This window comes from Vulpes vulpes, chromosome 8 (assembly GCF_048418805.1).
Source record: "Vulpes vulpes isolate BD-2025 chromosome 8, VulVul3, whole genome shotgun sequence".
NCBI classification, from domain to species: Eukaryota; Metazoa; Chordata; class Mammalia; order Carnivora; family Canidae; genus Vulpes; species Vulpes vulpes.
The window spans coordinates 38,448,741-38,469,838 of NC_132787.1; the positions used below are offsets into that span (position 1 = coordinate 38,448,741).

Sequence of the window (21,098 nt, forward strand, 5' to 3'; positions counted from 1 at the left end):
TAGGCACTCTTCCTGTCCTCAAGGAGAGCACAACTGACAGATGTAGCCTATTGTCTATAAGATACGAACTTTACTCTTATCAGTTAACCATGTCTGTAGCATAGAGAAAACTTTTGAGCAATTTCCTATAGATTATACATGTATTTGGGGATATTTTATAAAATTCTGAGGTTCATCCATGTTCCTCCTGTCTGCTGAATTCCTCGTATCTCATCCAGATCCAAAAGCCTATGGAGCCTGGGCAGGAAGCTATGATTACAGGAGCTTTAGCCTCAGACCTAGTCCATTTTGGGCAACTGGGACAGTTGGGACAGAGCTGGGAATAAGACAGAGATCATCAATATTGGTTATACCAGGGGAGGAGATAAGAGGTGGGAGATGTTTGTGGGTGTTGGAGGAAGATGGGGGACATGTGGGGACTCACCAAGTATGTCCAGGAGTGGAGTCAGTAACCCTCATAAAGTGTGTTTGCATGCGTGTGTGCAAGCACGTGTGTGTGGTATGTATTAGAGGGGGTGGAGGAAGGGTTACGTGTTGCTCACCATTGCATCATTGTGCTCTTTTCATGTTGAACTTGCCCAACAGGTTATGATTAAGCTAACAGAACGGTTTTGATCAATTATGCTGTAGACTGGCCACTTCCTCCTACAGAGGGGAAGGGACATTTATACCTTAATCTCATCAGCCACTCTCCAAACCACAATGTAGGATGGGCTACCCGTGAGTAGGTTTCATTTGGGAAACTCATCCAGATCCCAGTCTGTGGGTTTTCCCCAGTCTAAGGGAAGCATGTCCTGAAATGCTTATTCTTTTCTTGACCTGGGTCTGCACTTTTAGGGTCTTGGGTCTGAGCATCGACCACAAGTGGTCTTTGTTAAAATGCTTTTTTAAAAGGATGAGAGGTGTTAAGAATGTTATCAGGAGGGGACTTGTCAAGTAGTCTTGGTTAAGAAGAGCTGTTTAAGGGCAGAAGGGAGAATAATGCCAAAGATCAAAGACCAAAGATAAGAAAAAACAGGTCACTTTCTAGAAGCTGCTGATAGTTCAGTGTGTCTGGTATATGTGAGTGTGTGTGTGTGTGTGAGAGAGAGAGAGAGACAGAGACAGAGAGACAGAGAGACAGGGAGACAGGGAGACAGGGAGGGAGACAGAGGGAAGGAGGAGTGGCCAGCAGGAGATGATTGATACTGTCAGGTCAACAGAAAAGATAGTAAGGGGCCTTGTAAGCCATGGTAGAAAGTGTGTATTATAAACCAAAAAGGTCCTTTTTCTTTTGCTCCTTCAATCCCACCACATAGCTGGCCACCTGCTGGGACCATGTGGGTGGGAAAGGAACATGAGGAGGAGAAGGCATGCCCTGCTCTCAGAAGGTTGATGATCTGAAACAGCCAGGCCCAGCAGATGATTGCAAAGCACATACAAATGATTGCCTTTCTCCCCACAATCCCTTTTTATTCCCTCACCCATTGGAATATGCCTGCTTACCTTTTGTAGATGCTTCTCAAAAGCCATGTACTCTGGGAGGCCTTTCCTGCTAGCTCTAAGCAGAGCTGTGGGCTCCTGCTTCTATAGGCCCTTGTTCATACTCCAGCTCTAGCTTTTCTCTTGTTCCTGAAATTATCTCCTTTTTAGTCTCTTTTCCTCATGAGTCTGCCTTCCTTGTGAGAACCTAGGGCAAGTCTAATATTTCCAATATATTGCATAGTGCCAGGAAGTAAAATCATTCTGAAATGAATAGAGATGTGAAAGATGACACATACTTCCACATACTCCCATGCCCCAAAGATGGACAGTTGTGCTTAGAGCATGGCCAGATGGCATGTGCATGGTGGAGGTGTGGTGGAAGGGGTAAGCAGGCCAGGGATGCATGTTTGGAGATGAAGGAGTATCAGACAGGTGGGCATGGCCCAGATCATGAAAGACTCTGTGTTCATATCAGACAGTCTAGTCTGGTTTTCATTTTCATCTAAGAAGAGTGGAAACCACTGAATGGGAATAACTTGGTCAGGTTGTGACTCAAATAACAGAGGGAAGCAAGCTTAGTGGCAGGGAGGCCAGTTAGCTCTTCCTAATCCAGGCTCAAGATAAGGATGTACACTGTGGCCATATCACCATTAGGAAGGGGATGTTTGGGGCACCTGGGTGTCTCAGTGGTTGAGTGTGTCTGCCTTTGGCTCAAGTCATGATCCTGGGTCCTGGGTTTGAGTCCTGCATTAGGCTCCCCACAGGGGGCCTGCTTCTCCCTCTGCCTATGTCCTGCCTCTCTCTGTGTGTCTCTCATGAATAAATAAATAAAATCTTTTTTTTTTTTTTAAAAGAGGATGTTTGAGCATCAATGGAGAGAGGGCTGTTTTTGAGTCAAGATAAGCAGAGCCCAAGAGGCAGATTGGCTAATGGTTGTTTTGTGTGGAGGGGACTGGAAGACCATTCTTCTGTTACTCTGGCCACAAGCAGGGTCTGAGAAAGATGCTGTTCAATAGGAAATGTTGGGCAAGGCCTTTGGGATTAAATTTTAAGCTTGGAGCCTCAAGTTTTAACTGTCAAATTCATGTAAGAAAGCAGAGTAAGACTCCAGCATAAGTTAACCATAACAGAATGCAGTCCATCCATCCCAGGATGCTTGGGGAGGGACCAGGTTAGCTTCCTCAAAATCTGAAAGTGCCCTGGTCTCTCTGAGGCCCACCTGGAGTCTTGTTCCTGGCCTGCGAGAGTGTGGATGCACTGTCTCCCATAAGGTAGCCCTGGACTGTCTGGCTTTGCTGGAAGCAGTGGCCTTGAAAGGCTGGTGAGAGAGGTGGCCCTGCCTTTCACTTCACACTTTCCTGCCCATGGTTAGTAAATGAAGCAGTAATTACACCATGAGGGAAGCTTTGAGGAAGAGCCCTGCTGCCTGGAGGTCCAGCTCCCACAGGACACTGAGTCCTGCTGTTCTTTCTTGGAGACTCTGAAAACCTCCCAGGGCCCTGATGACTCACCTCCCCCTCCTCCCTGCCTGGTGAACCCACTTCTGGCTCCCAGTCTGTTCAGCCTGCTGCTGCCTTGCTCTTGACTGTGCCTCTTGGTCCCTTTGCTCCAGTTTTCCTGCCATCCCCTCCTGCCTGAACTCTCCTTACCCCCCTGAGTCTCCACAGCCTGCATGTGCTGGGCTCCCCTACTCAGAAGAGCTGGGCTCGCTCCTCACTCTGAAGTGTGACCCTGAAGATTCTCACTTAACTGTCTAGGAGCCATGACATGATTTGAAGGGTCCAGAGAGAATCCTTGCCCTGCAACCTCTCTCCCCTCACCCAGCATGGTACTGCAGTGCCCACCACTGGAGAATATTCCTCCCAGTAAAACTGGCCCCTGGCCCCTGTGTATATGCAGTGTTAGGTACATCTCCAGAGCCCTTTAGGGTTTCCAGAATGCTTTTACTTATGTTGTCTCACGATGCCAACATGGGCTATCTGTACTTTGGAGTGTACTGGTTTCTAAGACAAGACAGCCAACAGCTAAATGGGGGAGTGGGTGTCAGGAACCCCTGATGGTAGATGGGAAAGCATAGCATGGAACGAGGACCACAGTTGGGGGGAAGCCATGGGTGGGCTGGGGGAGGGGACAGTGTGAAAGGGCAGACAATGGAAGGACCTTGGAACAAACCTTGCCTGTTTGTTCATTTAGATTTGGGGCTCTCTGAAAAAAAAAAAAGATTTGGGGCTCTCCCTGCCTTTGGTCTCTGTTCATTTCTCCTCAGATCTCTGATCCTGTGCCTCCTTTGTCTGCCTCTCTAATGTAGCCTCTGGGTGGTGGAGGTTGGATTCATCTAGGAGGGACAGAGTTCACCTTTGAAATAGCAAGTTCTAAAGGATAAGAAAGTGTGTGATGGTCCCTGAAGAGGAAGGAAATTGTAGTAATGGGGGGGGGGGGTGTGCGGTACACAGCTAGTGTTTCTCCTGCCTCATTTAAGAGAGCTTCCAGAAGGAGGTGAATAGTCAGCAGGCTGGTGGGTGGCAGAGAATGGGAATTCTGGGGACTTGGGGCAGAGTGACTAGGGTGAAGCAGAGAAGTCAGGGTGGGCCCTGAGGCCCCTGCAGTAGGATTGGGTAACAATCCCTCCCATTTTCTGTAGCTCATGTACCTCCAAGGGGTTGTAATATTTCCTCTTGCTGAATCATCACCCTTCTCCCTCTAGGGAGAAGATACAGTAATGATACCCTCCTCTCAATTATGGAAGCAAAAACTGATATTGGAGAAAATGCATTATTTTTCTGAAATTGTGGCAATGCCAGAATGGAGCGCTGAGGGTCCCCTCCTCCCCCCGCTCAGTGTGGGGCTCACCATGTGGCAGAGTGCTGATGGCGAGTCCTAGGAGGGTTGTGGAGCATGATGGAGAGCAGTGTGGTTGTCGATCTAGCACTTCTCAGTTGTCTGTAGAGCACACACACACACACACACACACACACACCCCTACCCCTGTGCAACACCCATGTAGTCCCAAATCACGGCCTGATGTTTATTGAATTTCTTATTCCTGGCCTGAAAAAGACTGTCAGCTGTGGTCTTGAGCCACTTAGGTGGCAGCTCCTCCAAACAGCAGCCTAAGACCAGAATATGGCCCCCCTCAAAAAGTGCAGCTCCCCTTCCCCTCATCACACACCCCTGTGGTCCCACTGTACTTCAGTGTCTTAGCAGATGGAGCAAAGAAGAACATTCAGAAAGACTAGCTGCAAAGAGAGGAATGGGAAGGAGGGAGGGAACAAGGTTGGAGAACACATGGAGCATCTTTCTGTTCCCGGTAGAGCTTTTCTGCTCTGGCAATGGAGAGCCATTGAAGGGCTTTCAGTGGGAGAGGGGGGCAATGTGATTTAGAGAGGTCCCTCTGAAGGTGGTGGAGGAAAGTGAATGAAGGCAGCAGTGGAGGTGGGCAGGGCTGCAGCCAGGCTCAGGCCGTCCTCTGTCCATGCTTAGCAGGAGGCCCCTGGTCATTTTCAACTGGTTGCCCTTTGACTAGGTGAAGAAGGCCTACCTTTCCCCCCAGCGCAATCCTCTAGGAGGCTTACGACAGTTTGGCTGGCTGAAAGGTGGGCCAGTCCCATCTGGGGGAGTCAGTCAGGGTGTCAGATCTGGGCAAAAGTTTGGAGCAGAGGGGTTCCTTTGGCTGGACAGTCAACGCGCTGCCACCAATGGGTTGCCTTTATTTGGTGACCCCAGACAGTAAGCACCCCACTCTCCACGGTTCCCTGCTGACCAGTAGAGTCCACTGGATAAAACTTGGAGGCGTTCCTGTGCTGACTTTACATGTGTCTGTGTGTCCCCCAGGCCTTCCTTGTTCTACTTCAGGTGGTGGAATTTCAGTCTTGTCTGCAGAGGAGGCAAATTAGCTCTGCCTGTAGTATCTGAATATTTCTGTCGCTTCAGCTGCTTTTTGAAACAGGGATATGTTACTTTTGATTTTCTGGGTCCCTAATGATCAAAATAGCAGCTGGACAAAGAATCTTGTTCTAGCCAGAAGGAGGAACATGTGTAAGACCCTGGGCTGGGAGACGGTGTGGTGTATCCCAGACACTGCAGACAGAGCAGCATGGCTGGAACTCAGAGATACAGTAGGGACACGGGGAGAGGCGAGGTGGAGACGTGAGCAGGCCAGGTTATGCAGGGTCTCGCAGCTTGAGAGTGGTGGAAAGCACTAGAAATCTCCACACATGTGGGTGTCATAGCTCAACATTTTGAAAGGACCCCCCCTGGCTGCCTTTTGGGGAACAGTGAAGGGAGGTTATGGTGGAAGCAGGGGGTTGTCTTTTGGGAGGCTATTGGCGTAATGCAGCTGGATGTGCATGGTAGTTTCGATCAGGATGGTTGTCATAGAGGGTGGTAAAAAACAGATCGATTTGGGAGATATTTCAGGGAAAATTCCTAGGACTGGTGACACATTGGCTATGGGGCATGGGGGAAGAAGACTCTCAAGGGTGCCTGTGGATTTTTGGTTTGTATGCTGAGTATAGTGGTGGCATTCATAGGGATGGGGAATCCTGGAAGAGAGTCCTCATGCAGAGCAGATTTTAAGTTTGATTTTGACATGTATGTTTTGAAGGGACTCTGAAGAATCCAAGTGGAGATGCCAAATAGGCAAGAGGATGTTTTGATCCAGAGGCTGGAAGAAAATAAGAGTTAAAGATAAAATGTTGAGGGTCATGATCACATAGGTAATAATTAAAGCCATAGGAGTGAATGAGAACATCCAGGGAAAGGGTGAGAGTGTAGAGAAGAGGCCTTAGGTCTAAGCCTTGTGAAAATCCATTCTATTGATCCAGAGTGGGGTGAGCCATGCCCCCCCTGGCATCCACAGCCCAGGGAGGCAGCTAAGTCCTGAGCACCTAGGGATCTGTTATGCAAGGCAGCCTGTGCCAAGAGCCAAGTGAAAGGTCAACTAAAGAAAGATCATTTTCAAATGGGTTTCATGTTCCATAGGCTATGTATGATGGTTTTTACCGATCGAACTCAATTCACCTTTTTTCAGCTTCTTAGAGGAGTCCTATGAAGTATGTTCACCTACTCCATTCTTCTTGATGCCCAGGCTTCACTCAGGATGCACAACCCCCACCCCCCACCCCCTGCCTTCATTTCCTGGTATAGGCCAGCTGTCTTGGGTCTCTCCACTTCTGTGTCGTTACTGCCTGGTATGTCTTTCTGGACTTGGTACAAGTCAGCCATATACTGTGTTCTCATTGTTGGGTTGGGGAGGAAGGTGGGTATGAAAGCAGAGCCTCAGGCAGCTGTGGTCCATGTGTCAGAGGCAAGAAAAGAGAGCTCCTGGGATGGCTGGTGGGGCTCTGGAGGCCAGCCTCAAACCCCAACTTGTATCTTCAGGGGCTTGTGGCTCCTGGATAGTGGTTTGCCTAAAGTTTGCGGCTGACTCTGAATCTGACCTACCTTGAGTCACCGTTGTGAATGTGAATGTTGCTGTCCAGGACGCTTGAGTGAGCATCCCCTTTGTCATCAGCTCAGGTATACAGCAGAGTGGTCTTGGGCTCCTCAGACATGTATCTGGAGGTTTTTAAGCCTTCCCTGGGCTGTAGAGCGCTGTTCTCAGTCTGCTCTGGGCCAGATGGTGGGCAAGCATGGAGAAAGGCATAAGGGGGGAGAGACAAGGCAAGACTGGGGACCAAAGAAGGAAGCCCCTTCCTTGATGTCTGGAGCTGGAGGCCCTCATCACACCACCAGCACACACACCTACTACTGCCCTTCTGTGTTCTTTCCCCTGCTTTTTAGAAGTTGTCCACCCTTCAAGACCTGTGTTAGGATCATTTCCCCTGGAAGCCTTCTGGCCTTGCTGGTCTTCCACAGTAGGGATGAGAGCCCACAGCGTAAAAAAAAAGTCAGTTAGGAGAGCTTTGCTCTGCTGGCCTTCATTGTGCTTCCTGCCTGCCAGCTCTGCCTTCATGAAGAGGTGCCTGTGCCTTTGGCCCAGGGTGTGATCCTGGAGTCCCGGGGTTCGAGTCCCACATGGAGCCTGCTTCTCCCTCTGCCTGTGTCTCTGCCATTCTCTCTCTCTCTCTCTCATAAATAAATAAATAAATAAATAAATAAATAAATAAATAAAATCTTAAGAAAAACAAAAGAGGTGCTAAGGTTTTCCAGTAGAGGGACCAAATGTTCTAGGGCTCCTGAACTGCCCAGCAGAGAGCTGGGCACGGAAGGGGCTGCTCCATGGCCTGGTGACTGACTGAAAGCTCTGTTTCAAGCTGCTTTTTGTTCATCCCTTCTCATAGCAGGTGCTGGGGGTTGAGCTGGATATCCATGGTGTGTTTTCTTCTTAATACAGAGCTCAAAATGAAAATGATAATAATTATCATAATTGCCTTTTCTTGCACCCTCTTGGACTAATGACTGCCCTGGGTGTTTTGCAGATGCTTCTTTTCCTGGATTTCCCACTACTACCCTGCAAGTTTGGGATTTCTCAGGTTATAGGTGGAGAAACAGGCCCAGAGAGGTCCCAGAGCAAGTGGTGGAGCTGAGGGCTAAGCCCAGGAGCCCTGTGCTGTGCTGCTTGACTGGAAGGAGTATTTCTTGGAAGTGGGGACAGATGAAGTGTGGTCAGCCTCGAAATCCTGGCAGCCCCGGGGGCCTGGTCTGGGGCGTTTGGGAGCAAAGCAGAGTATTTCATGCTTCCGTCCCCTCCGGGTCTGACATTCTGCAATTCTGTCATCAGCCTGAGGCCCTTCCCTCCAGGGGTGAAGCTGGAAGTTCTCTGAGATAGCACTGGCTGCTGCCGCAGGTGTTAGGGGGCTGTTCTGGGGAGGGCTGAGCAGGGGCTGTGGCACTCCCAGGCCCTGGTGGAGGCAGCAGGTGTGGGGAAACCTCTCACTGGCATTGGAGGCAGCACTTTTGTCAGAGGAGACCCCTGCCCTCAGGGGACTCACAGCCGGTCTGTCTGTCTTGTTCTCTCCGACAGGAGGGGTGCAGCTGGCCTGGCTGCGCTCGGAAAGACCCTAAAACTTAAGCCTTTGGCATTAATTCAGGGTGTCTCTCCAGGGAGTGCTCACCCACCCTGGTTCACCTGAGCCACCTTCTCCTCTTGTCTGGGAATTATAAGTGATTATGACAGCCATCATCTGAAGGAGCTCCTGCTGGTGGCTCCTGCTGTGTGTGTGCACGTGTGTGCGTGTGCGTGCTTGTGTGTTTGTGTGTGTGTGTGTGTGTGTGTGTGTGTGTGTAGTGAGTGAGACCCTCTTCCTCATCCCACTGCTTCCTTCTACACTCTCCCCTACCCTGTGGCCAGTGTGACCCTGGCTAACCAAGGCCACGAGGAGGTGTGGCCTTTTTCTTAGGGATATCCCAGTGTCCCTCCCTCCGTGCCTCAGTTTCTTCATGTCCTGGGTTTCCTGTCACCTGAAGCAGCTTTGCCTCCTTTGTCTTTCCCTCTCACAGATATCCCCCTGCTCCCTGGCTCCCCACGCCGGCTGAGCCCTCGGGCAGTGGTCAGAGGGGGCCAGGATCCCAATCATGGACAGCAGTACCTCAGGGTGCCTGGTTCCCAAGCCCCTGGCCGGGACTCAGGCTTGCCCTCCGTCGGAGGGAGCTCCTGCAGCGGTTCGGTGAGTGCTGGCGTCTGGTCAAGGCTGGCCCTTTGGGGGCCAGAAGGGAGCCTCTGGGCTGGGGCACTCTCCACCTGGGGGGCAGGTTTGTGTGTGTGTGTGTGTGTGTGTGTGTGTGTGTGTGTGTGTGTGAAAGAGAGAGGGAGAGAGAAAGAGACCCAGGGTTTTTGTGAGGGCCTTTTCTTCCCCTCTTTCTCCAAGTCTCAGCCACCCTGGAGTCTTGTGGTCAAAGGACAGGGAAGGGGAGGTGTGAGAGGCCACGGTGATCCCACCTGTTGGTCTGCAGACTCCCTGGCTCCCCTCACACGTCTGAGGAACCAGACCTCTGCTGTGGCTGCTGGGAAGCTCTCCCCTGTGCCTGGTGCTTCATCTGGTTGCCCAGGTGACCTCTCAGGTGGCTGCAGAGGCAGCTGGGTATCAAACCAGTAATAAACAGGGAAACACCCAAAGGGAGGGAGGCAGGTCCCTCTCCTGCTCCGCCTTGTTCTTTTCCCTCCTCTCCTCTCAACCTCCCACCTCCAGGCTGGCTGAGAGCAGAAGTCGGTCCCCCTGCTGTGGTCTCTGGCAGGGTCTCTACTGGTGGCTGCAGAGGAAGGGGAGGAGGAGGAGGATGTGGGGCTGAGAGGGGCATAGTGTAGAGTGAATCCCTGTGGGGTGGGGCTGGGGTGGGCCAGGTGACAAGAAATTGGCCTTTGTTCCAATGGATCCAGAGAACTTGCCGGTGAGTAACCTATGTGTGTAAGTGTGCATGTGTTTGCAGGCTGGCCAGCAGATCTGCAGGGAGATGGGTATGTGTGGCTGTGTCACAGTGCATGCAGCGGGCTATGTGTGTCAGGGTGCCCTGGGCTGGCGTGTGCATGCACAGATGTGTGCGCAGGAGAGCTGATGTGAGGTGCTGTGTATAGGTGGGCTGTGTGTGTGTGTGCAGAAGTGTCATGGGGCTCTGGGGTGCAGGCACGTGTGGATGCACAGGGCTTTGCTGCTGTGTGTATAGACCGTGCATGCAAGCATCCGTATGTGTGTGGTTGCCAGAGGGGGTATGAAGGCAGTGGTGTCCAGGCTGTGGTCAGGTGTGTGGAGGGCTGTGTGGGCTGGGGGTGGCAGAGGAACTTAGGTCACTCTGTCCTTTCACTGGGAGAGTCAGGGCCTCTGGGCCTGAGGGGTTGGCTTCCTAGTTCGCCTCCCTGACCCAGAGGTTAGCCTCCTCTGTCTCTCATTCTTCCTCACCAGAACTCACTGTCCCTGTCCTGTTCTCTCTGACCAGGTCATCAACAACTACCTGGATGCCAGCGAGCCAGTGTCCTCAGAGGCCCGTCTGAGCCGCATGCACTTCCACGACAACCAGAGGAAGGTCGACTATGTGCTTGCTTACCATTACCGGAAACGTGGGGTGCACCCTGGCCAGGGTTCCCCTGGCCATTCACTGGCGATTGTCTCCAATGGGGAGACAGGCAAGGAACCTCGTGCTAGGGGCCACGGTGACATTGAGCTGGGGCCGCTTGATGCCCTGGAGGAGGAGAGGAAGGAGCAGCGGGAGGAGTTTGAGCACAACCTGATGGAGGCCGGGCTGGAGCTCGAGAAGGACTTGGAGGTAAGGTCCAGCAGGTGGTAAAGGACTGTGGGATGGGTTGGCCCTGCGGGGCTGGGCTTTTGGTGATCGGTGTCACCTGCAGGGAGTGTTGGCTTTGTTCTGGAAGGTGACATTTTTTTATCTGCTGGGCAAAACAGATTCGAAAACTTGAGAAAGAGTATAGCTGGTGCCTCTGCCTAGGGGATCCCAGGTGGTGGTGGTAGGGATGTGCCAGTTTGTTCTGTGGGCGCTGGCCTAGTTAGAGATTGGAGGCAAGACATTTCTTCCTGGTGTTCAAAGACCCCGTCCTGTGGACTTCTTCAAATGGTTTCCTTTGGATGAAGACCCAGATTGCCTGTTGAACTTTGGATCACATTCCTCTATAGGAGATATACATCACTAAGGAATGTGCTTGCCTGGGGCCCTCTGAGGGAGGTGGTTAATTGGCATCTGAACATTGGACATGTTTTTATCAACTTGTGAGCTACATATGTCCTCACCTCTGGTCAGTAGCAGCCTAAGGGAATCTATGGAAATCCATTTATCTACATATTCATCTGTCCATCTTTCCATACATTCATTTATCCATCGATCCATTTCTTCATATCGCAGTGATCTTTTAGAGATGACCTGCCCTAAACATCCTCTCCAGACCCATCTTCTACCCATCCTACCCTCCCGCACCTGCTCCAGCCCATTGGTCTTATCTTGGTTGTGTGTTGGTTACCCTTACCTCAGGGCCTTTGCACTGGTTGTCCTTTCTGCCTTGGGTACCCTTCCCCAGACCCATGCATGTTCAGTCTCTCACTTCAGACTTCTGTGTAAATGTCACCTCTTTCTAGACATCTTCCTGACCATCCTAACTAAGATCCTTCCACCCTATCCTCCATTCCTTGACTGTGCTTTATTTTGCTTCATCACACTTAGCATTACTACCTGAAACAACATGATGGATTTTTGTTTTTTATCTGTGCCCCAACCAGCTTAATGAAGGCAGGGGTGTTGTTTGGTTCATTTCTGTATCCTCAGTACCTACGACAGAGTCTGAAGAACAAAGTGTAGTAGGTGCTTTTTACAAGTGTTAGTTGAATAAATAAGTGATTTCCCTGAATCTTAGGTTCCTCATCCGCAAAATTGTTAAATGCCCTACTGGGCTGTAGTTTTAGAGGTCCCATCCATAGATGGGGCAATGAAAACATTTAGCCCAATGTGTAGTATGTAGTAGGTGCTCAATAAATGCTCATTAGGATTATTTTAAATAGAGTCACGCTGAGGGGTGTGGTGGCATGCTCATCTGTTTTATAAGATTCAAGTTAATATTATCTCCAAATTGGAAGGGACGCCCCCCCCCCCCACCACCAAACTGGAATGTCATTTATCCATTTCTCTGGCCTCAGGAAGGATGGCACGTGGCCTGGCTCAGACCCTTGTCCTGCTGACCTGTGCTGCTTATCTAGACCTTTCAACTAGACACTGCTTCTCTCATTCTTTCCACTGATGTAGGGACATTGTGTTCTTTGAGGACTAACTGGGGCTCCCTTACTCTCTTGATTGTCAGTTTTTGAAACCCAGAGCTCGCTTGATGCCTCAAATTGGAGTCTGGTGGGGAGGCTTCTCGAGGTAATTCTCTTTGAGGATCATACAAGGAGCTCTTGGTACGACCACTTGTGGGAGGCTCAGTCCCCACACCTATCTCTGGGCGTCAGGGAGCAGAGGCCCAGGCCTTGTTCAGCTTCTCAGTTGGGAAACAGCATCCTGCTCTGGCACCAACAAGCCTCACAGCCTTAGGTGAATGGCTTGCTCCTTTGTAGTCAGTTTCCATGTCTGTGTAAAGGGGGTTGCAATACATTCTTTATTGGGTTGTTTAAAGATGAAAACAAGACAAGTGAATTAAGTTCTTAGAACAGCAACAGGTGCATGTCACTGCTATTATTATTATTTAGAGTTGCCAGATTTAACAAAGTCAAGATGCCTAGTTACATTTGAATTTCAGTTTAACAGCAAGTAAATTTTTAGCATATAGGTATGTCCCAGGAAGTACTTGGGACATACTTGTATACTGAAGAAAATTAGTTGTTGCTGATCAACTCTTAACTACTACTACTATCAGTATCACTAACCAGCTTTGCTACCCATCAGCAGGTTCCATTTTGGTTGCTCTGGGATTTTCCTGGCTTTGGCTGGGAATTACGAAGGCCCAGAAATAGCTCTTGGGACTGACCAGTGTTTGATGGGGGCATGGAGCAGGTCCTGGATGGCTGTCCCTGGTTTGTTTGTTTGTTTATTTATTTATTTAATATAAATTTATTTTTTATTGGTGTTCAATTTGCCAACATATAGAATAACACCCAGTGCTTATCTCATCAAGTGCCCCCCTCAGTGCCCGTCACCCAGTCACCCCCACCCTCTGCCCACCTCCCCTTCCACCCCCCCTAGTTTGTTTCCCAACTCCTTAGGAGTCTCTCATGTTCTGTCTCCCTTTCTGATATTTCCCTGGTTTGTAACCAGCTGGAAGCACCTCCCTGCCAGCCTCTCCCCTCCCACATCCCCTCCCCCTGCTTCAAAGCCCTATGTAACTCTCCTCCATCATGAGGCCCTTCCAGGTTACTCAGCTCCTCAGAGCCCCCTTCTGTCAACAGAGCCCCCACCACTTATGTGGCCTTCATGACCTATAATCCTGCAGTGTTGCCTCTCTCTCTCTCTCTTCTAAAAGTTAATTATTGTTAATTTTGGGACCTCTGATGCAGTGTACGATTAACTTAACAGGATGCATCATCATTATAATGGGTCTGCAGGAGGACTCTCTCCTTACTTTCCTAAATACATGCCTTGTTCTTCATTGTCTGCTCTCTCTGCAGGGTGTCCTGCCTGTGTGGTATGTTTCTAGGGCATGTATGGTGGTGTGTTTGCTTTGTGCAAGTTTTTCTTTTTTTATTATTTATTTATTTATTTTAAAAAAAGATTTTATTTATTTATTCATGAGAGACACAGAGAGAGAGGTAGAGGCATAGGCAGAGGGAGAAGCAGGCTCCATGCAGGGAGCCCGACGTGGGACTCAATCCTGGGACTCCAGGATCACGCCCTGAACCGAAGGCAGATGCTGAACCACTCAGGCATCTCACTTTTTCTTTCTTCTTTCTTTCTTTCTTTCTTTCTCTCTTTCTTTCTTTCTTTCTTTCTTTCTTTCTTTCTTTCTTTCTTTCTTTCTTTCTTCTTTCTTTCTTTCTCTTTCTTTCTTTTCTTCTTCTTTTTTTTTTTTAAGATTTTATTTATTCATGAGAGACACACAGAGAGAGGCAGAGACATAGGCAGAGGGAGAAGCAGGGGATGCAGGACTCAATCCCAGGACCCCAGGATCACGACCTGAGCCAAAGGCAGACACTCAACCACTGAGCCAGGTGTCTCTGTGCAAGTTTTTCATTTAAAAAATAGGTTTTATTGTTTAGAGCAGTTTCAGATTTACAGAGAAACTAAATAGTGTTCCCATATACTCCATACCCAGTTTCCTCTACTGCCAACACCTATGTTAATAGGGTTCTTTTGTCACAATTAATGAACCAATATTGATATGCCACCATTAACTAAAATCTCTACTTTCTTCAGATTTAGTTTTTAACCATTTGTCCTTTTTTTGTTCCAGGATTCCACCCCAGATACCACATTCCATTTAGTTGTCCTGCCTCCTTGGGCTCCACTGGCTATGGCAGTTTCCCAAAACTGTACACATTTTTAATTTACCTAGGAGGCACTCTGTTTTACAACTCATTCTGTTTCTGACTTTTCCTCTCACCCTGTATTTTAAGACCACTCATGTTCTGCATGTGCATCTAATCCATTTTTTCTAATGGATGAGCACTTTGCAGTCACTACAGTTACCTGGTCACTTCCCTAAGGATAGCAGGCACACATGTTGCCTCCAGCTGTGTGCCACCCCCACAAGATTGAGTAGAAACTGTCACCTCCTTCTGGGCCAGCACTACTTGATCTTTTCTGGCCCTTCTCCTGTCTCCCCGTCCATGCCACCCTGTTGGTGCTAAACCCTGGATGGAGATTTATTAGCTGGAGCCTCTGAGGGCCTGAGCAGCTCTTCTAGGGGCCTGTTGGGGTCTTCAGAACTCTTCCCTTTGTCAGGATGCCCTGTCTGCCCAGAGCAGCAGCCTGCAGCTGACACCTCACGGGAATGGGGCTGCTGCCTGGCTGCACCTGGTGGCCGCGTGCAAAGCAGGTGTTGTGGCCCTACCTGCTTAGCTGTCCCTGCCCTTCTGGGTTACACTGCCTTTTAGGCTCAGGTTTCAATTTGATTTTAAGATAAATGGAGAGGAAATGGGTTTCTATCAGAGACCCATTAGAAATTATTTGTTTAGCCTTACAGATCAAAAGAACTTTGCATTCATCAAACCCTAATTGAAATATCATAGGAGCCATTTCTGACCCTGGTTGCTATCTGTGTGTGCTTGACTCAGGATGTTGATTGGTGCATACCTTCCATTTGGTGTTTTACTTTTTCATTCCATGGGCAAAGTTCCATGTATTGGCATTGTCCATGTTCATATTTTAAAGGCTTGTTTATTTATTTATTTATTGGAGTTCAATTTGCCAACATATAGCATAACACCCAGTGCTCATCCCATCAAGTGCCCCTCTCAGTGCCCATCACCCAGTCACCCCCACCCCCCACCCACCTCCCTTTCCACCACCCCTTGTTTGTTTCCCAGAGTTAAGAGTCTCTCATGTTCTGTCACCCTCTCTGATATTTCCCATTTAGTATTTATCAGATGACGAAATGACAGTTTGCATATATGCTTTCTTATGTGTAGCCATTTGATTAAAATTTCATTTAAATACATCACTGGAGGTGCCTACAGGTGGCAGAGACACCTGCATCCTCGCTGCCAATTTGGATACAGGAGAGCAACCTGTCTGGAGATAGGAATCGCCACCAAGTGGGAAGCTAATGTGAGCATTTGAGGGACTCAGCCACCTCGAGCCTTCAGATGGGGTTGTGGAGTGGGTGGGCTGAACAGACCCTTCTGTGACACACCTCCTCCCAACCTCTTGCCCTGACCCAGACAGTCAGAAGGACAGAGGCAGAGACGCAGATGAACAACGGGCACCAGGAGATCCCAGAGCGAGGCTCAGTGCCATGCATGTGGTCGGCCCTGGGGGCGTTTGTGGACTTAGGGTATAAAGCCCTCCCCCGTGGCGGGTGCTGGAATCCCAGTAGGCATGGCCCACAGCTTCATCTGTGTGAGCAGCTGGACCTTCTGAAGTGGGAACGGTGAGGAGGGCATTGACAGGGAGGCCAGGGGTCCCCTTGCTCCAGACTAGCTTTCCTGGGCTTGAGGCACCAGAGAACGGACAGCAGAAGCTGCCTTTATTCAGGAGGAGCTGGCATCTCTGCCAGGTCCCTGGGCTGCTGTTGGCAGCAGCAGGCATGGAGAGGCAGAGTGCCAGCTGGGAGGCGCCAGGGGCCCCCAGTTTCATTCAGGAGGCAGTGCTCTCCTCTCTGACCTGGTCTTGGGTGGGATCCCGGGACTGACCAAATCCCTTCCCTCTCTGCAGAGGAGACCCCTCCCCCCAAGCCGTAGGATGGCCCTGACCCCTGACTGTTCACCTGTAGCCCTGGACATCTGACATCTCAACCTGAATTATTGCACTGAGCCAGAGAAATAAGCTAGGGGACATCTGAGATATAGGCCATCGGGATCTCCCACGAGGGCTCATTTAGGGGAAAAAACGTGGGCCGAGAAAATTAGAATGTCTTCTCACTTTCTTAAAACCAGAGGCCACTGTTTCTTGACCTGTCATTACCGTCTGTTCCCACTTCCTTTACAGAAGAGTTTTTATACATCTGATGAAACAGCGTTTGAACGGAGCTGGGGGAACTTGAGGAAATTGCTCTTTATCATTAATCTGTGGTTTTAGGGGAGGAAACCAACTTTCCTGAATGCCTTCAGTGTGCCTGCTAATGTGGATCTTGCTTCCACTTGAGCTCCCTCATTTAGTCCTGGTGAATACCCTGCCAGGTGGCTGTTGTCCTCATCTCTTGAAGGAGGTGAGGAAACAGACTCAGAGAGGCTAGTGCTCTGTCCCGGGGACATCTACTAAGTGATCCAGCTGGGATTTGAGCTTCATATGAGCTTTTGGGGTCTTTGTCATTCCAGGGGTGACTGCCAAGCCCTTGATAACACTTTCCTAGTCTTCCTTTCCCAGAATTCTTAGGAGAGGCTCCGGCCAACACAGGGCAAATACAAGTGTGGATTTAATGATGCCCCAATCCACGCCGTTTCTTGGTGATGGCTGCTGTGCTCTCACAAGTGCAGGTGGGGAGCACTTGGTGCTGCTGTCGACTTGTGCTAATGACTGAGGACAATGTGGTGATTTCCCCCAGGCTTTGCCTGTGTTCCTATCCCGTGTGCCCCACCTGGAGGCCACATGTGGTCCTCACCTGCCTCTCTTTGCTACCCCCAGGGGCCTTCCAGGGGACACAATGGAGACAGCCCCAGCAACCCCTGCCCCTGGGACTGCACAGCTGAGCAGAGGGGAGCCTCCGCAGGGCTGGCTGGATCTCATCTCCTGGGGAGCTGGGGGCTCTTGGCAGCCTGGGGTGTGTTACAGAGAGAAGTCGGGGTGGGGGAAGGCAAGCCCCCCAAAACTGGGTACGGATTTCCTTTTCCAAGGAGTTTAAAAAATTAACAGTATTCTCACTTGATGTTAATAGCAATCCCGTGGAGGTGGTTAGAGCAGCTCACGTCCCCTCATCATGAGAAACATAAAATGCCTTGTTAAGCTGGTGAAGAGCCGGGCTGTGCCTTGCTACACAGAACTGTGCCTGTTCTCTTAAAACGACTGTCCAAGGGTGGCATTTTGTCTACATGGTCCCCTGCCCGGAGATGAGCAGTGTCAGGGTTGTGAAAGAGGTCAGGCAGTGCGGGTCTAGTGGAAGGCAGGCTGAGAGTTTCTGCAGGGGATGGAGGTGGCTGGGGTGTGGCTTCCCTTTAGGTCCAGAGCTCTCTAGGATTCCTCAAAAGGGGCTGGAAGGAGTGTTGGGGCGTTGACTTGCCAGTCCCACCCTACAGAACAGAGGGTGAGGACCAGTGTCTGGCCTTGCCAGGCCCACCCTACAGAACAGAGGGTGAGGACCAGTGTCTGGCCTGGCCCTCCCCTTCTCCTAGCCAGAGCATCACCCCAGCCAGCTGTGTGTCCTGCTATTGAGGTCCGGAGACATCCAGGAGTCATATCTGGTGCTTGGTAGGCGATGAGGATGGTTCTGGGGCTGCTTCTAGCCTGATATGTCTCTTCACCGAAGACAAGGTCTCTCTGCCCCCCAGGTCAACTCATAAGGGTGCCTCGATACCTCATATCTGATGACCCTGGGGCTATGAGGTAGCGTCAGGACCTCTTAAACCTTGGGGGTTCTGAGAACAGAATTCAGGGGCAGAATTAATAAACTTGGGTGGTAGAAAATTGTGCTTTATTTTCACCAACACTTAACTAGAACTTAGCGTTTACTTCAATTAAGGACATAGGCACAGGGGCGCCTGGGTGGTGCAGTCAGTTGGGTGTCCAGCTCTTGGTGTCAGCTCAGGTCATGATCTTGAGGTCCTGGGATTGAGCCCCATGGTGGGCTCCATGCTTAGCACAGGGTCTGCTTGAAGTTCTCTCTCCCACTTTCTCTGCCTCTCCTTCTCATGCTGGTTGTCTCTGGCTGTCTGTCTCTCTAAAATAAATAAATCTTAAAAAGAAAAAAGGATATAGGCACAAACCTACATTACTATGAGTTTCTGAGAGTTTGTCATGGATAGAAATCACACAGATTTGTATTGCATTGAATAGTTGTTGCACAAATCTCCAATAGCATGTTACTCATCATTGCTTTGAAATTATGACAGTTTTGAGATATGCTGCTAGGTCTTGCTATCTAACGTGTTGATAAGGAAGCAAGTATATGACTATATTTTACATTTAAATGTTTTAGTGATTATATTTGTATATACATAGTCCTTCCTTATATTTTACACATCTAAAAATATTCTGAGAAGGGGTCTCTAGATTTTCGCTGACTGTCTTAGGGCTCCAAGGCCCAAATAAGATTTTGAACCCCTGAACATAATCCCTAAGACTTAGGAGAAACCAGGCATTGAGTGGTGGTCTCACCTGGCTGCTGTGGGAAGGGAGGAGAGCACATGCAGACACCCACTGGCTACTCTCTGGAGACGGCTGGCCCAGAGAAGATTCCTGAGGAGTCCTGAGGCAGGGGCCTAATTTGAGGGGCATGTCAGCTGAGCACACTTGTGACATCAGCTGAACCTTACATACTTCCCCTGCTATTTGGGGCCTGCATGGCTAATTGCATTTGGAAGCATGTGCTTTAGTCCATGATGTGCTTGAACCCAAGGACATGGAGAGGAAAGAGGGCTGAGCTGAGTGCCAGAAGACCTGGGTTCTAGGTGCTGTTCTGCCACCAACTGGCTTCTTTTTGGACCTTGACTTCCTCATCTGGAAAAGGAGAAGTTTGGGCACCATCAAGGATTCTCAGACTGTGTTTGAGCATACTAGCTTCCTGTGACTTACACTGATGTGGTTGGTGCTAAACCGATACTGTCTTCTCATTTAACTGGAAAATTGCAGCGATAAAGGTAATTCTCAATTTAAAATTATTCTTAGGGGTGTCTCGGTGGTTCAGTTGGTTGAGCGTCCAACTCTTGATTTTGACTCAGGTCTTGATCTCAGGGTTGTGAGATCGAGCCCCACGTTGGGCTCTTTCCTGGCTGTGAAGACTGCTTAAGATTCTCTTTCTCTCCCTCTGCCCCACTTCTTCCTCCCCCACCCCAATTTTTTTTTCCCCTTTAAACTTTGGAGGCTGCCTGCCATGAAGTACTTGCTGAGGGCAAAGGAAATGGATGAGAAGTACAAGGATATTAATGGGAAAACTTAGGATTGGCCAGTCATGTTTGGTTTTGCAACTTTGTTTTGGTTGTAGTTTTTTGTTGCCTATCTTGTGAGTTTTTCCACTAAAGTTTGTCTTTGTTTGAATGTTGGGATTAAGCATGTTGGTATTGGAAGGACCTTTGTAAAGGGTTCTGCACTGTGGCCTGGAGGTATCTGAACAGCTCCTGTGGGGCTCCAGGGCCCCTGCCTGGTTGAGCATTTGTGAACATATGGCACCTGGAGAGGCATTCTGCTAAGAAGGCTGACCTTTGTTCTGGATGAGCAAACGGTTCGTGGATTGGTGAGTCTGAGCGGGGTGATGGCTCTTCTTCAGGGGAGATAATGCTCATGTTTACTTCACACCACAAACCAAAGCAATAGTGCCCTGATACATTCCCAGCCTTCCCTGTTCTGTGTGCCCTGACTATGAGGAGGACAAACCAACAGTACTTTGGAAGTAAAGGAAGAAGAGCTGGCAGGGTTGTTAGCCATGTCACCATCTTCTGAAGCAGACAGTGCACTGTGGAGACCCCACCTTCCTTGACCCTCCACCCCTGTTGACATGGAGCTCAGCTAAGGCAAGAGCACTGTGAATCTCCCCAGCAAGAGTCATGAAGATTGCCATTTATGTTGTGATGGCTCCGAAGAAGCCCTGGGTGGATTCTTATGTCTTCCACAATGTGTTCACCATCCGGTGAGCATCGTGGTTTGGGGGTCTCATCTGCTGCATACCAGCCCACCGGGGATAACCACCAGATGCCGTGTCCAGCTCAGCAGTCTAAGGGGCTGGGTGACCCCTGGCATTCTCCTAACTGTCTTCTTGAGTTTCCAGTCAGGAATCCATCCATGGCTGTCAGGTGTCGAAGGGTGGAGTGTGGCTGTGAATGTTTTAGCTAAAGCTGTTTCTCCCTTCTCTCTGAAATTGTCCAGCCCAGGGAACTTACACTTAGCTCATCCACAGGCCCTGGGAGGGTAGAGGCTTCCCAGGCTGCAGAGAGGGCCTGTGGTGTTTTAGCACCTTTTTAGGAACAGGAAGTCAGAAGGAGTGGAATTTGATGGGTATGCTGTTCTGTTGTGTTTTCTTGGTCAAGTGCAGACATAGGAACCCCAAAGGCTTTGGAGCTGAAGCCCCGAGGCCCTAAGGTTTTGCGTGGGTTTGCTGCTGGCTCCCTACACACCCCACCCATCCCTGGTTACAGAGCTGTGCGTGTTGCTATGTACTGTTCTCACTGTACACCATGGGGTTGGAGGCGGGGGCATTCAGACCAATTCATGCCATGGTCTATGAGGAGGGCCTGGGAGCCCCAGCTCTGCTAGTGGAATGTTTTAGAAAACCAGTGGCTTTCGGTAGGAGTTACTTCCTGTGAGTTACGTGGACCTGCCCAGCAGCAGAATGTAGTGGGAAGAATTTGGTGTGTGGGAGGCAACAAGTAGGATTCACTGGCATGTGCTTTGGGGCAAGTTTGTCAGCCATGCTGTGTTGGTTTTTTTATTTGAGACCTGTAGCCGGCACCTTCCCCAGGTGA

At 49.8% G+C, this 21,098-nt stretch overlaps 1 protein-coding gene across 1 annotated transcript in view; it reads left to right on the plus strand.

The window, feature by feature from the left end:
• Nucleotides 1-21,098, plus strand: part of ANO2 (anoctamin 2) — a 340,778-nt gene that overhangs the window by 14,005 nt on the left and 305,675 nt on the right. The window contains exons 2-3 of the mRNA XM_072766166.1: nt 8,905-9,071; nt 10,336-10,662. Of these exons, the coding sequence (XP_072622267.1) occupies nt 8,905-9,071; nt 10,336-10,662 (494 nt within the window). The remainder of the gene's footprint in view (nt 1-8,904; nt 9,072-10,335; nt 10,663-21,098) is intronic.